Below are 14807 nucleotides of genomic sequence, written 5' to 3'. Positions count from 1 at the left end.
TGGTATCAGACAAATGAAACTGTTATGTGAGATTATCATTTTTAATTTTGGATAAATTGCTATAATACTAGATGTCAACCACTAAGCCAAGCATGGGAAGGAGGGATGGGGAGGGAATAGGGTGGGGATTGGGTGGGGCTGACTGGGCGATGTGTGCATGTATGTCTACAAAAGTTTTTTGTATCCCACTATGATGTATGAATACAGTGCACTAATAAAAAATTAAAAAAAAAAATTTAAAAAAAAAAAAAACAAAACCAAGCTGAGCCTGGTGTTGCGCACTTGTAATCCCAGCATTTGGGAGGCTGAAATAGCAGGATTGTGATTCAGAGACAGCCTCAGCTACTTAGTGAGGCCCTTTGCAACTCAGTGAGACCCTGTTTCAAAATAAAGAATAAAAAATAGGGCCGGGGGTGGGGCTCAGAGGTAGAATGGGTTCCATCCCCAGTACTACAAAACAAAACAACCCCCCCACACACACACACAAAATAATAGGGCTGAGGGTATAGCTCAGAGATAGAATGCCCCTCGATTCAACCTCCAGTATCACTAAATATACGAATAACTGAATACTAAATATTGTAATATGTATAGAGAATAATTATTTTGCTGTGAAATTTCAATATGAAGCCGACAGAACGCAGATAACACTGTTTTACTGGTCTTTAAATTGAATTTATGCCTCCTAATTCTCAACTCTTCAAGGGCTGGGTCAAAACTAGTTTATTTTATGGTACTGGGTTAATCCTACCCAAGGGCATTCTACCTCTGAGCTACACACCCACAACCCAAATATTTTATTCTTTATTTTGAAATAGGGTCTCACCAGGTAGCTGAAGCTGGCCGGAGAACCTGTGACCCCTCCTGTTTCAGTCTCTGAAATACTAGGATTACAAGTGTGTGCCACCACACCTAGCTTTAAACTACTTTATTTATAAGGTTTTTCTGGCACCTTTAAAATAGGCCAAGGTTACATGGTATCCATGCTGCGATGGACAGCAAAGGCCTCTATTATAATGATACAATAAATCTCAAGAGCTCAATAATTAAAACTGTTCTATGGAGAACAGACTTTGTCCTGCACTGCTCCGAAATGCAATAGATATGGAATTTATAGGATAATACAATATTAAGAATTAACAAAAAACACATTACTCAACTTTATGGGGTGGGAGGAGATAACATTTTGGTATGGGTATGGTACAGTATGGGAGTGAGTATGAGTGGTATAGTCGACATTTCCAAAACACAAAAGAAACCATGAGTTATTCATGAAATTTATTTTAAAGTACACAGAAACCAACTCTCATGAATAATGAAAAACTTTTTACATTCAATGAAAACTAGAAGTTATCTTTCCCAATTCAAAGATTTTTTCTTCTTCCATAAATCGGTGTGTGTGTATGTGTGTGTGTGTGTGTCGCTGAGGATTGAACTCAGGGGCACACCACCTCCAAGCTAGCGACACCTCCCTTGCTAAGTTGCTGTGGTTGGCTGTGAACCTGCAATCTTCCTGTCTTAGCCCTCCAAGTACTGGGTTTATAAGCATGTGCAACCATGCCCAGTTATTCATTTCTAATTCTGTTTGATGAATCCTCTGGTCTCTACGGCCCTAATGCTGGGATTACAAGCGTGTGCCACCATGCCCAGCACTTGTTTGGTGAAATTTTTAATCAGCTAATGAACATTATAAAGGATACAGTAAAAATCTTAAGATTATATATTTTTCTTAAGAAGTGAAAAGAAATAATCTGGCAAAATAAATATTGAAGAAACCTGAAAATAATTTAAATTTATATTTTAAATTATTTTATAATATATGAAGTATGGTCAGTGGAAAACTCTTATGAAGAGGGCACTAATATTTCAAAGAAAGCTAAAATATGTCATTGTTAACCTTTCACTGGTATTAAGTTAGATTCAAACACATTAACTTTATTACTATGACAACTATTAATAAAAGGTATTAATAATTATAACAATGAAAGAGGAACAATTCATTTGTGACAATTCAATAAAAGAGCCTTTAGCGTCCTCATTCCATTCCCCTTTTCTAAGACTAAGTCTAAACATATGGTATAAAAATAAAATAAAACGACAAAAAAACCCTAAGCAAACAAAACTAAAAACAACAAATGGAACTGAGCAGTTCTAAGCACGAAACTGGCATGTTTGATTGCAAAGACCTAAAGAATTAAGATTACTTATCAGAATGACAAGAAATACACATTCAATCCACTGAAATTATATGGTAGAGGGTAATTATAAATCAAATTTAGAACTAAAACCACTAAAAGAAAATCAAATGGCAAATTTGAGAGTAAAAATTATTTATATATAATCGTATGCGGATATAATTATCAGTGTAAAATATATGTATCATTGTAAAAAATATTTATATTAGTAAGGTTACTATTATTAAATCAAACCAAATATCTCACCCTTACAAGATCAGAGTCGTCTCTCTTGTCACTTTTTTTCCCCGGCAAAGGTGAAGACATTGTGTAATCTTCATTTTCACTGTGATCCATTTCAGAACTATCAAGCCTTTTAATACAGATATTTATAATTATTATAATCAAATAACATTAAAAGTCTTTTCTGTTCCCAAGCATGGCTTTATATCTTTATGAAGAAAAATTTCTTTCTTTTTGTAGATGAATGTTTTTTCTATAATGTATCATCAAATCAATAAGCAACAAAATTCATTTAATATAGTAAAAAAAACTAAAAATCACAAATTCAGGGTTTTCTTTGTAAGTCTTTTAAAAATCTAAATTCTATTCTGGGGTGTAAACATAAAGAAAATTAATGCTCTTTTTTGTTAGTAAATTAAGATTGGCCTATACTACAACCTGCCCTGTCTCTTGCCATTTTCTTATACCTATTTATTTTTTCTTCTCTTTGCAGCATTTTATATGCTCTAACATAGTTTAGTTATTATGTTTATTATTTACTGACTACTTTCCCTTTTTAGAATATAAAAATCTTTTGTCAATTTGACTTTCAAATGTAGGCTCAACAACTGATTCTCTGCCTGGCACAGAGTAGGCATTTAAATACTTGTTAAGTGAATTAACAGCACATGCTCTCCTGCATTTAAAAAGGTCCAGCTTGCTGGGTGTGGTGGTGCACGCTTGTAATCCCTGCACTTGGGAGGTGGAGAAAGGAAGAAAGGAAGATCGTGCAGGTTCGAAGCCAGCCTCGCTGGTTTAAGAGACCCTGTTTCCAAATTAAAAAAAATACACACACACACACACACACACACACACACACACACACACACACACACACACAGTCTGGAAGTGTAGCCCAGAGGTAGAAAGGTTCCATCCCAAGTACCACAAAAAGTAAATTTAAAAAAAAAAAAAAGGTCCAGCTTTCTGTCTCATCCTTAACTGATTTTTATTTTTATTTTTTAAATTTTTATGATTTTGGTGGTACTGGGGTTCCTGGAAGCCCATCTACCTCCGGGCTTCACTCCAGACCTATTTTTTTTTAACTTTTTATTTGGAAACAGGGTCTCTTAAGCTAGCGTGGCTGGCTTCGAACCTGCACGATCCTCCTGTCTCCGCCTCCCAAGCACAGGGATTACAAGCGTGCGCCACCACACCCAGCTCCTTAACTGATTTTTAAAATGGTTTATACATTGATGAACCCTAAATCTCAAACTTCTGGCCCAGCTACCCTGAGTTCGAAAGTCAAATATACAATTGTCTACCCAATAACTTCAGGTGGATTTCTAACAGTATTTGAAGTTTTAACATGGCTAAAAGAGTTACTCAGACACCCCTCTTTTTATACCCCACTTCTCATCCCAAACATACACATGCATACAACATATAAATATACAACTTCTTACTCAAGTTTTCTACCTCACAGTAAATGGCACCAGCATCTAGTTGTTCCAGCAAAGAAACCCAAGATACTTCCTTAAATCCTTCCTTTCCCTAACTGTTCACACCTAATATACTAGATAAAGCATCTCTATCTAACATCAAAATAAACCACAAATCATGGCCTTGCTGGAGTTGTCAAAGGTAGCATGATATTTCTTGTGTACTTGCCTCCCTTTTATTCTTCCAGGAGAGCTTGGATTTGAGCTGCTGCTTGCATTGCTTACAGTTTCCATTCGTGATGATTTGTTCTGAGATTGTTTGCCTGCTGATGAAAGTGGCTTATTAACAGCTCCTAGAACATTGGTTGTTTTAGGCTGAAATGAGAAATGCATGTCTCTTTCTATTTGGTTAAACTAAAAGAAATGTACACGTCAAGAACCATATGTAATATCTCTGTCCAAGCATTTATATATACATAATAAAAAATTATCTGTTTTTAAACAAAATAAGGATATAAATGAAATATTACTTGAACAAATTAGAAATTATAGACAACAGAACAGTTGAGTTTCTTAGTTATTTGGAGAAAAAGGCTCACAGAGAAAATGCAAACAAATGAAATGTATGGTCCATAACAAAAATAGACAGACGTGCTGTGGAAGGACATAAATGATACTTTTTATCTTAAGGTTTTTATACTGACATTAAAATAAGAAGTCTAAGAATTAAGGTCTCCTGGGTTTTTATCACAAGATAAAAAATAAGTTTGTGTATCTCAACTTGCATCTATATGGTAAATACAATTATTTCTTACTACTAAATGGAAAACAGCTGATTAAATTTCCTACCATGAGATACACAAATTTTTAAAGAAGTAAAAAATAATAAAATTAGGTCAATAATCACACTAAAATAAACTACCACATAAAAATTAAAATGATTCTCAAAACATACTTTTCCAGGAGTGAAAAACGATTTCATTTCTGGAGGCAGATAATTTTTGGTGTTACTGAAATTCTACAAGCAAGGGAAAAAGAAGTAGTCAGTGAATATTAAAATACTATATTTATGAGGTGGTTAAAAGTCAACCAAGCATAGACCACTTTTTAATATATGTATATTTAATCGGTTAAAACACAAAGCTTCAGTGATTTTAACTACTATATAAACTAAAACTAACCTTGTACCAATTCCAATATTAACCAAATATATTTGAGCTCTGACATGCTAGAGCCCAAAGACTGAATCAGAAAACATGTTCCTGTGATAACACACTCCAGAGGGAGTACTGTTATCCTGCTCACCTAAAATCAATGCTTAGAAGAAGACAACTCCTTTATCTACTGAGTAAACCAAAAAGCTATTCCAAACCTTCATATGCTGATATACTACTTTAAAAACAAAAAGAAGATAGTGATGGTTTGCAGACTCTCAGTTACTGAATATACTTAGATAAAGTATGTATCTCTAACAGGGACTGTGGAAAACACCTTTTGCAGCTCATGTAATAATGGAGGGTTTTTTTTTTTTTTTAAAGAGTTGTTTAGGAATACTCTTAAAAGGTTCCCAGAGTCTTGGGCCTATTCCTATTTGTTCTGTATGTTTCTCCATACCAATTTTAAAATTCAACCGGGGGTTTATAACTTCTGTATCTCAATTAACATTCTTTTTCCCATTTGGGATCAATGAACTTTAGCTCATAAATCTTTATACTTGGATCACATTTTTGCCAGTGCTTTTAGCATAGCTTTGAACTCAGAAGACAAACTCTAGATTACCCTAAATAGTCTTTAAACCTTGGTATCCTCCAGTTTGGCCCATAATCTGGTCTTGAATTACATTTTAAAACTCATAATATTCATGCCATTAGTGGGCCAGAGCTTGATAATGATATTCTTACAACCTAGTGTGGAAAATACACTATTTCAACTTACACAAATTCTAAAGTAACTACCTTGTCAGGTTGGGTAAAAAAACGAGCTGGTAGTACTGGGTCTTTAGGAGATTCCAAACTGTATGTGGTGCTCTTTGACATGATGATATTCATGGCAACATCACACACGGTGTACAGTTTCTGCAATGACATTAAAAAAATAAAAATTTAAGTACTTATGTTGGTGTCCTAGCCTCTAAGTTATAATTTTAGAACATTTGTCTAAATCTAAAAAGTAAACTAACTAAGGCCATCGTCAGTACAAGCGTTATTTTTAACTTACACTAGTTTTTACTAGTTTACTAGCAGAAAAAAATTGTCCAAGTCTATAAGTATTACAGAAATTTTATGTCCCCTACACAAACATTTAAATCAACATGGAATCATGATTATTTACAAAGAAGTACATACTTCATTCATTTTTGCATCATCTGGTCCTTGGGCATCTTTTGTTTGCTTAATATTTTCTACCATCTTTCTGATAAATGCGTGACTGTTGTTCTCATTTTTTGCCATTAATATTTCCAAAACAAACCAAAGACACCTTAAAAAAATAAGAAAAAGGAAATATAGAGAGGAAACCCCTTTGTTAAATAAAGACACAAGATAATGAACCTAGATTTTAATCCCAAAAAGAGAAAAATTAAAAAGAAACGGCACACATACATATTACAATAGATCAGCAATGCAGACATGAGCTCACAAGACCATTTCTCCTTCTCAAAATCTCACTAGATATCCCAAAGAGGAAGAAATATAAAGTGAAAATAATGAAATGATCTTAACCCTCTGCTATGACAGTGGGTGAAGACTGTTAAAAAAGAATAGCTGGGCTATGGATCAACTGAAACCTCATATATGCGACCAAAGCTGACTTAAATCATGATGAGAAGTCTTTAAAAAAATAACAGCTTATAAAAAATAAGATTTTTTCATTAGAAAATTAAGAAAAATGTCATGGATAGCAACTATATACAATTGTTATTGCTTAATGAAGAAAAGATTTAGGTAAAAATTTCAAGCCAGGTACAGTGGCATATACCTGCAAACCCAGTACTTGGGGTGCTGAGACAGGAAGATCACAGGTTCCAAGTTAGTATGTGGTCACCTTAGTAAGACTGTTCCAAAATAAAAAAAGGGCTGTGGTGTAGCCCAGAGGTAGAGTACCACTGGGTTCAATCCTAGTACCACAAAAAAATAAATACAGTGAAATTTTCAGTACTCTACTTTTAATTACAAAAAATTTTAATCAATAAAAAATCCTGAAGTATTTTTCTCTGTATTATATAGACAGGAGAAAAATAATCTAAGAAGAGAAATGTGAAATGAGGTATTATTTTACAAAGGAAAAAATAACCTTTGGGATCTCGGGTTCAGAAGGAGTTCTTTTAGAATGGCTCTCTGATAGAATGAGATTACTTAATTCTATGTATCTTTCTATCTGAACAATTTAGAAAGACAGCTAATAAATTAATAATTCCAAAGGATATTTTATCTACTTAAAAAAAAACAATGTTCTCTGATGAAGTAGATAGAAGTTTTCAGTAGTCATAATCAATGAAATGCAGAACTCATTTTGGAGAATTATTTGCTCATTTCTTAGAAATGGAAATTGTGACAATGAAAGAACTTTTTCCCTTGCCACGAGAAGCTGGTGGTCATTTACTTATAGTCTCCTGATATATCTCAAATATTTAAATATAAAATATTTATATGAATTAAGAAACAAATAATTATTTTCCTTTACTAGAATATGAAGGGTATAATAAATTGATTAAAAATTACAAGGTTATCTTTTATTACAAAAAAAAAAAGAAGAGTAGAGGTTCAAACCTACTTAAAGAATTATTCTGAGAAAGGCTTCTTTAAATACCACTAGTAGATTCATATATTCTATACCCAGGCATATGCAGCATTTACTCTCAACAATAATCTTTGAAAGAACTACAAATGTCATAAACTCCAATTAGAAATCACCAATGAAGTCTTAAGTGAGAATGGTTCCCTGGTTATAAATCTGTCATATTATGAAATTAGGCCATTCTCTGTTTCTATGAAGGAAAATAGTGACTGCAAAGAAAAATGTGCATACTCTGTGAGTAAAGAGTATAAATTAGGATTGGATGTGCGCATGCTTGTAATCCCAGTATTTGGGAGGCTGAGACAGGGGGATCGTTCACATATAGACTCAGCTACTTAGCGAGACCCTTCACAATTCAGTGAGACCCTGTTCAGAAAAAAGAAAAAGACTAAAATTTAGGACTGCCAGTGTAGCTTGGAGGTGCAATGCCCCTAGGTTCCATCCCCAGTACCACCCCCCCACCACACAAAAGATTATTAATTAAATTCATAAAAATCTACACAGAGTTTCAGAACAGGAAAAAGTACAAATTAGAATAGAATTTTTATTTTCTTTCTTTTTTTGGGGGGGTGGTGGTGGTACTGGGGATGGAACCCTTCTACCTCCGGGCTACACTACCAAACCTATTTTATATTTTATTTGGAAACAGGGTCTCTTAAGCCAGCAAGGCTGGCTTCGAATCTTTGCAATCCTCCTGTCTCTGCCTCTCAAGCAAGGGGATTACAAGTGTGCACCACCACACCTGGCCAGAATAGAATTTTTAATGCATTAATTCAATAGAAAATAAATGCTAGACTAGTAAAGAACTAGAACTAAAGTAATTATGCTAAATTAAGTTTTTGGAAAATACAAAAGAAATTGAATGTACAGAGACGGTATTAAAGAAAGATACATAAAACAGCAAATAAGAAGGAACCCTAAACTCCAGAGAAAATATATCAATACACTAATTACAATTGAGATTCTATTATCAGCAATAAAGAAAAAAACAACTTGCAGAGAATATGAAAATGGGATAGAAAAAGTCTTACTCTTTAACATCTTTAAGTTGTTCAATATCCTGTACTTTGACATAATCTGGGTCATGTGCCAAAAGGTGAATTGTATATGGAACAACATACTCTGGTAGAAGAGACAATAATTTTTCTGTAAAAGAAAAAATTAAAAAATACAAAATTAAAACATCCAGGTCAGAAAATCAAATCTTACATATTCTGTGATACTATATTTATATCCCAATTGTTTACTACAATATGACTAGAAGAAAAATATACTGAAATAATTGTGTCAATGAACATTATGATACAGTAAACAATTTATTCCCTCATTCATGAAGTCTAATATCAAAATGCCTACTAAATAAACTATAGTCTGAAACTACAAAGATAAACATTCCAATTTTCAAATGCATATGGAAAAAGTGACCCTTATACTCAAGATAGATATCAGACACATTTTTTCCAAACAGTAAAATTAAAAAAAATTTGTAGTAAATCTTTCAGTCAATATGGCATAAAAATAGAAATAGTTGACTCTATTTGTAACAAAAGAAGAAATAGAAAAATAGAAAATACAGACATAAAGGGAGTTCCTAGGACAGGTCTGTATATTTTCTTTCAGTGGTTAGAAAGGTAATCTTAACTAGCTTTAATGAAGGGTATGCAAAAAGAATGGGATTCATGAGCTGATCAATCCCACCTATATTTCTTATATTAAATAGTTAAATCAACATGGAGTACTATACGTTACATGTCTAAAGTACCAAATTTTCTTCATTTCTCTTGGTGAGCCTAAAGAGAATAAATAGTTTCTGGGAAATGCCATTAATTTCAAAGCAAACATAAAAGCAACAAGGTTCAAAACTCAGTGAAATTCAAATTAAATTCAGCTGAATATTTATTAAGAGCTTGCTATATTATATTTATTAGAATCTAAAAATATAAAGATGAATAAGACTAAATAAAAAGCTCACACTAAAGCATAAAGAGAGAAGTTATCTTTAACATGAAAGGTACCCTAAAATAAGAATAGCTAATATCTGTTGATAATTTGGATCAATCAGATGTTTTACATATATAAGTTTTTCATCTTCACAGCAACCACAAGATTAGAGTATAATTTTATAATTAAGCAAAATAAAGTTTGGATTTAAGAACCTGCTCATACATAAACAGTAAACTAGAGGTGGGTGTGATTGTGTAGCCTTTGATTTTTGCAAGATGAGGAAGAAAGAGGCTCACAGTGATGTACTAACACCAAATGTGTATTTTAAAGGATTCAAAAGGTACAAATCACACTTCCTGGTTTTGTTTGTTTTTCTGAAAGGAAGAGGCAATTTCCAGGTAATAACTGACAACAGAGGGGAAAGAGGATACCTCCACAAATATCAAGTAATCCAGAGTTCGTATAAGAAGCAAAGAGAGAAAACTTGAAATCCAGGTTGAGAGCAAGCTGTAAAGGCCGTTTCAACTTTATCCCACGAGTAAGAGTGAATTTATATGGATTTTTAAGCTAAGAAATGATGTGTTCAAATCTTTTTTATAAGAATAATTCTGAGAGCAAAGTGGCACGGTAATGAGTGGGGAACAGAGAGAAAACAATTACAATAGGGAGGCAGTTATCAGTGTATACATTAATCCAACAGAAGTATAGCAAGGTAGGAGAGGAGAAGGTAGATATTCAAGACATTTGAAGGAAGAATTAACAGGATTTGGTGATTGATGAGTAAGGAAAAAAGGTTTAAAGAATGCCTCTAATTTTTGACTCAAAACTGGATAGATTTTAGTGCTATTTGTTAAACAAGTCTTAGAAGTCAATTAAGAGGCATACCAACTAACTTTGACGGGCTAAAGTGAGCAGAAAAAAGCAGGCCCACAAACACCTGATACTAACATCAGCTATAAAGATTGGGTGACAAAGATCAAAGACTTGTACTTTTTTTTAACTTAAAGTAGTGCTTAAATAATCTATATACATATAAAAAACTTAACATTCCATTAAAAGCACCTCCAAGTCACTACTTATTTTCCTTGGCCATTCAGTCATTTACATAAAAAATATAGGTTAAAATTTAAATACCCATGCTTTTATATTTTAAGTGACATTTATGCTAAAAGAAACGCAATTATGGAAGAATGCTAACTCATTTAAAAAGTACAAATTCAATGAAAATAAACAGCAGTACTGTATAAAACTGAAATAGGAAGGATGGAAAAGTTTCTTTTTTGCTTTCCCGTGTGCTTACCACTAACAGCTGCATGTTGCTTCAGATACTCGCGTCTTACATTTATATTTTTAACCAGGCACTGCCTAGCGTGAGCTCTTCTCTCTTTTACAGGATCTTTTGCACAAAGTGCACAGATGGCCATATACTCAAGTGGAAGCCGCAATCGGGAAAGGCCTTTGTGAAGTTTCTGAGCAAACACTTGTCTTACTTGATAGCATTCATCCTGTAAAGACAAAATTATTCCAGGTATTAGCCATATGGCAGCAAGGACTGAGTAACAACATAGATGAAAAATGTTATATGAAGTAGAGAGAAGGGTAAAAAGCACATAAGGGTAAAGTCTTATCTACAACCATTGTTTCATTGTTCTGAAGATAGATGTTGCAACTCAAGTTAATTTCCAGCTGAAATATTTACCTGGACCCTACTAACTACCAGTTACATGTGTCAGTAAATTCTAAATTTATTTGTAAAAGAGAAAAATAGCAAATACAAATTCACCCTAACAAGATATTATACAAAAAACCATATACACTATCTGATTTATAGCTTCTCCATTTAGTAGCAAGATAGAACTACACAAATTATATGTTTATTCAGATTAAAACTTGCACAACTCTGAATACAAGAGTTTCCATCAATTTCAGAACATCGAATTACTTTTAGTTGTATAAATAAATTTATTACCCATCTACCTATTTACTCATACAACTCCCTTCTAAATTACTCACCCCTACTCTCTGAGCTAAAACCTACTCATCCTTGAAGATACTTCATATATCTGCCACAAAAGCAGCATGTAGCTGCATCCTATAACCACCTACGTTCTCTTGTAGTATACTGTGCATATCTCTACAGTATTTCCCATATCACATTTAAATGACTGGCTTTTTGGACTTCCGGGAAGATGGCGACCGAGAAAAGCAGGGCTTAAGAGCCCCGCTAACAACTAATCTCCATTACCACAAAATCAGCGCCTTTCATAGCCAGAAAACACCATCACCAGAGAAACAAAAAAATCACCAGGCTCCAGAGAGAAAGCGGACTGAGAACAGAGCTCAGAGCCACAGAGGAGATACACTGGCCTCACGTCCGAGGCCACGGCAGCAGCGCCTTACTGCCGACGGCAGCGGCGACTTCACCGGACGGCTACAGCAAGCCGAGGTGAGCCGCTGCGGAACAGCCAGGCGGGATTTCTCGCCGCAGGTAAAATCTAAAGCTCCCAGTGGCTGAGCTCAGCACACGCTGCAGGGATTCAGAGTGGAAATCAAAACCAAGAAGAAATACGCCAGCCTCACAGCTGAGGGTGTAGCAGCGGCGCCATATTGCCACCGGCGGCAGCAGCAGAGAATTCACCGAATCCAGTACAGCTACATCAGTGTACTCAAGAACAGTGAGTCAAATTGTGGGCCACAGAGGAGAAATCCCACTACTGTACTCCCTGGGACTTGACCCAGTGGGGGAGTGGTGGTGGCAGAGATATCACACCATAGGAGAACGTGCAACCTGGCACCCCCCCACAGTCTAAAGGAGCCTCTATCGACTCTCTGGGTCGGAGACTCTGTGATACAACCCAGTAAAGGAGTAGTGGGGTCTGAGATACTACTGACTCGAGATCCAGAGCACCTTAAGTGAAGTCATAGTGACCCAAGGGAAGAACCCAGAGAAGGCACAAACTCCCGAAATCATGGGAAAGAGGAATAACAATGGAGCAATGAATGCCCACAATCCCACAACATCAGAACCCGATAAAACAAAAAATCAAGAGATTTCTAGAAGATCAAATTAGGAAAATAACTGTAGAAATAATAGAGGTGCTTCGAAAAGAACTCAGAGAGATCCAAAAAGAGATAAAGGATGCAATTAATGAAGTAAAGGCCTCAATTCAAAGCACAAACAACCGATTAGAACACATGGAGAACAGAATCTCGCTCTTAGAAGATGATCATTCCAAAAATGAACGCATGGTTTCTAATCTAGGAAAAAATATCCGACAGCAGGAATCTGATATTGAAGAAATATGGGCCCATTTTAAGAGAGCTAACCTAAGAATAATTGGAATAGAGGAGGGAAAAGAAGGTGAAACCAAAGGGATCAACAATCTCTTCAAGGAAGTAATAGCAGAAAATTTTCCAAACATAGAGCAAGAGGTCGATACACAGGTCCAGGAAACTTATAGAACTCCCTTTAGACAGGATCGGAGAAGAGGATCCCCACGCCACATAATTGTCAAAATGACCAATGTGGAAGCCAAGCAGAGAATCTTAAAGGCAACAAAAACAAAGAGCCAAGTGACATTCAGAGGCAAACCAATTAGAATCACTCCAGACTTCCCAAACCAAGTCATGAGAGCCAGAAGGGCTTGGAGTAACATATTCCAAACTCTGAAAGAAAACAACTTCCAGCCAAAAATTTCCTACCCGGCAAAACTTTCTATCAAATTAGATGGGGAAATAAGAAGCTTCCATGACAAACAGAAACTGAAGGAATTTATGTCTTCAAAACCAGCACTAGAGAAAATACTCAAAGAGATTAACTACAAAGAAGAAATAGGTAACACACACCAGAACCAGAGAAACAAGAGTTTCCATCCAACAGACATCTAAGATTGGTTATCTGTGGAGATTCATTATTTATGTTAGTCTTTTACCTATCTCTAAATGGTACTGTTTGCCTTTATTGTTGTTAATTTTTAGGATTTCTAGTTGGAATATTAATATACCTTCAGATATAGCATTTGGAAATATTTTATCCCATTCTATTAGTAACTGTTAACTATGTTTACATTGTCTTTGGATATACAATATTTTTTTTTTAAGGGAGTTTGTATATTCCTCTGTTGCCTGTGCCATTGAAATCATATCCAAGAAATCACTGCCAATTTCAATGTTGTGAGGTTTTATGACCCAGATTTTCTCCTAAAAGTTTATAGTCTTAAGATTTATATTTAGGTCTTTTATCTATTTTGAGTTAATATTTGTATATGGGATTAGGTAAGGGTCCAATTTTATTCTTTTCCATGTAATTATTATTTTTCAACAATATTTAGTTAAAAGATTATTATTTCCACCACCAAATGTTCGTGGAAACCTTGTCAAAAATAACTTGACAATATAGGGAAGAATTTAGCTCTAGGCTTTTATTTAACTCCAATGGTTTATATATCTGCCTTTAGAATAGTACTACACTGTTTCAATTATTGTAGCTTTATATGGTTTGAAATCAGAAAATATATATCTTCTAGCTTTGTTCTTTTTCAAGATCGTTTTGGGTATCTAGAGTCCATTTTCCATATTAGGATAGATTTTTTTTTCTGAAAAATAAATATATGATAGTTTCACCTAAAAAAATAGAAAAAAATATTCTCTGGTAAGAAAGAAAGTAAAAAGAAATATTGAAATGTTATCTTTAAGTCATCAAAAGCTTGGTATCAGACAAATGAAACTGTTATGTGAGATTATCATTTTTAATTTTGGATAAATTGCTATAATACTAGATGTCAACCACTAAGCCAAGCATGGGAGGGAGGGATGGGGAGAGAATGGGTTGGGGATCGGGTGGGGGCTGACTGGGCGATGTGTGCATGTATGTCTACAAAAGTTTGTATCCCACTATGATGTATAAATACAGTGCACCAATAAAAATAAATAAATAAATAAATAAATAAATAAATAAATAAATGACTGGTTTGTCTGTCTTACCTATCAGTGCTATTTCCTTGAAGACAAAAACTATGGCTTTATTCATGTTTGTGTCTCTAACATAATACTACACAGACATGAACACAAGTTTTTCTAAACTAGAGGGGAAAGTTCAAATTCTTTTATATAATATGTAAAGACCTTCATGATTATATCTTATCCTCCAAAAGACAAGATGTAGTTTATTTCACATTACAACTTTAGGTATACTATTTTTTATATCTAGAATGATTATTTCTTCAAAATC

General features: G+C 34.3%; 1 protein-coding gene across 4 annotated transcripts in view; it reads right to left on the bottom strand.

The window, feature by feature from the left end:
• The window catches only part of PDS5B (PDS5 cohesin associated factor B), a gene marked incomplete at both ends in the record, with an annotated part of 139325 nt that overhangs the window by 17905 nt on the left and 106613 nt on the right, over positions 1-14807 (bottom strand). For 2 of the 4 annotated variants that reach the window (XM_080689848.1, XM_080689846.1), the window contains 7 exons: positions 2442-2547; positions 4068-4213; positions 4794-4856; positions 5794-5913; positions 6184-6316; positions 8665-8779; positions 10878-11082. In XM_080689848.1, coding sequence (XP_080545974.1) covers positions 2442-2547; positions 4068-4213; positions 4794-4856; positions 5794-5913; positions 6184-6316; positions 8665-8779; positions 10878-11082 — 888 coding nt within the window. The remainder of the gene's footprint in view (positions 1-2441; positions 2548-4067; positions 4214-4793; positions 4857-5793; positions 5914-6183; positions 6317-8664; positions 8780-10877; positions 11083-14807) is intronic. The other 2 variants (XM_080689849.1, XM_080689847.1) reach the window with 1 other exon arrangement.

The sequence above is a fragment of the Muscardinus avellanarius genome (genome assembly GCF_963383645.1).
Source record: "Muscardinus avellanarius genome assembly, chromosome: 2".
Lineage (NCBI taxonomy): Eukaryota > Metazoa > Chordata > Mammalia > Rodentia > Gliridae > Muscardinus > Muscardinus avellanarius.
Note: the sequence above shows the minus strand (reverse complement) of the source record. Positions and strands in the feature narration are given on the sequence as shown.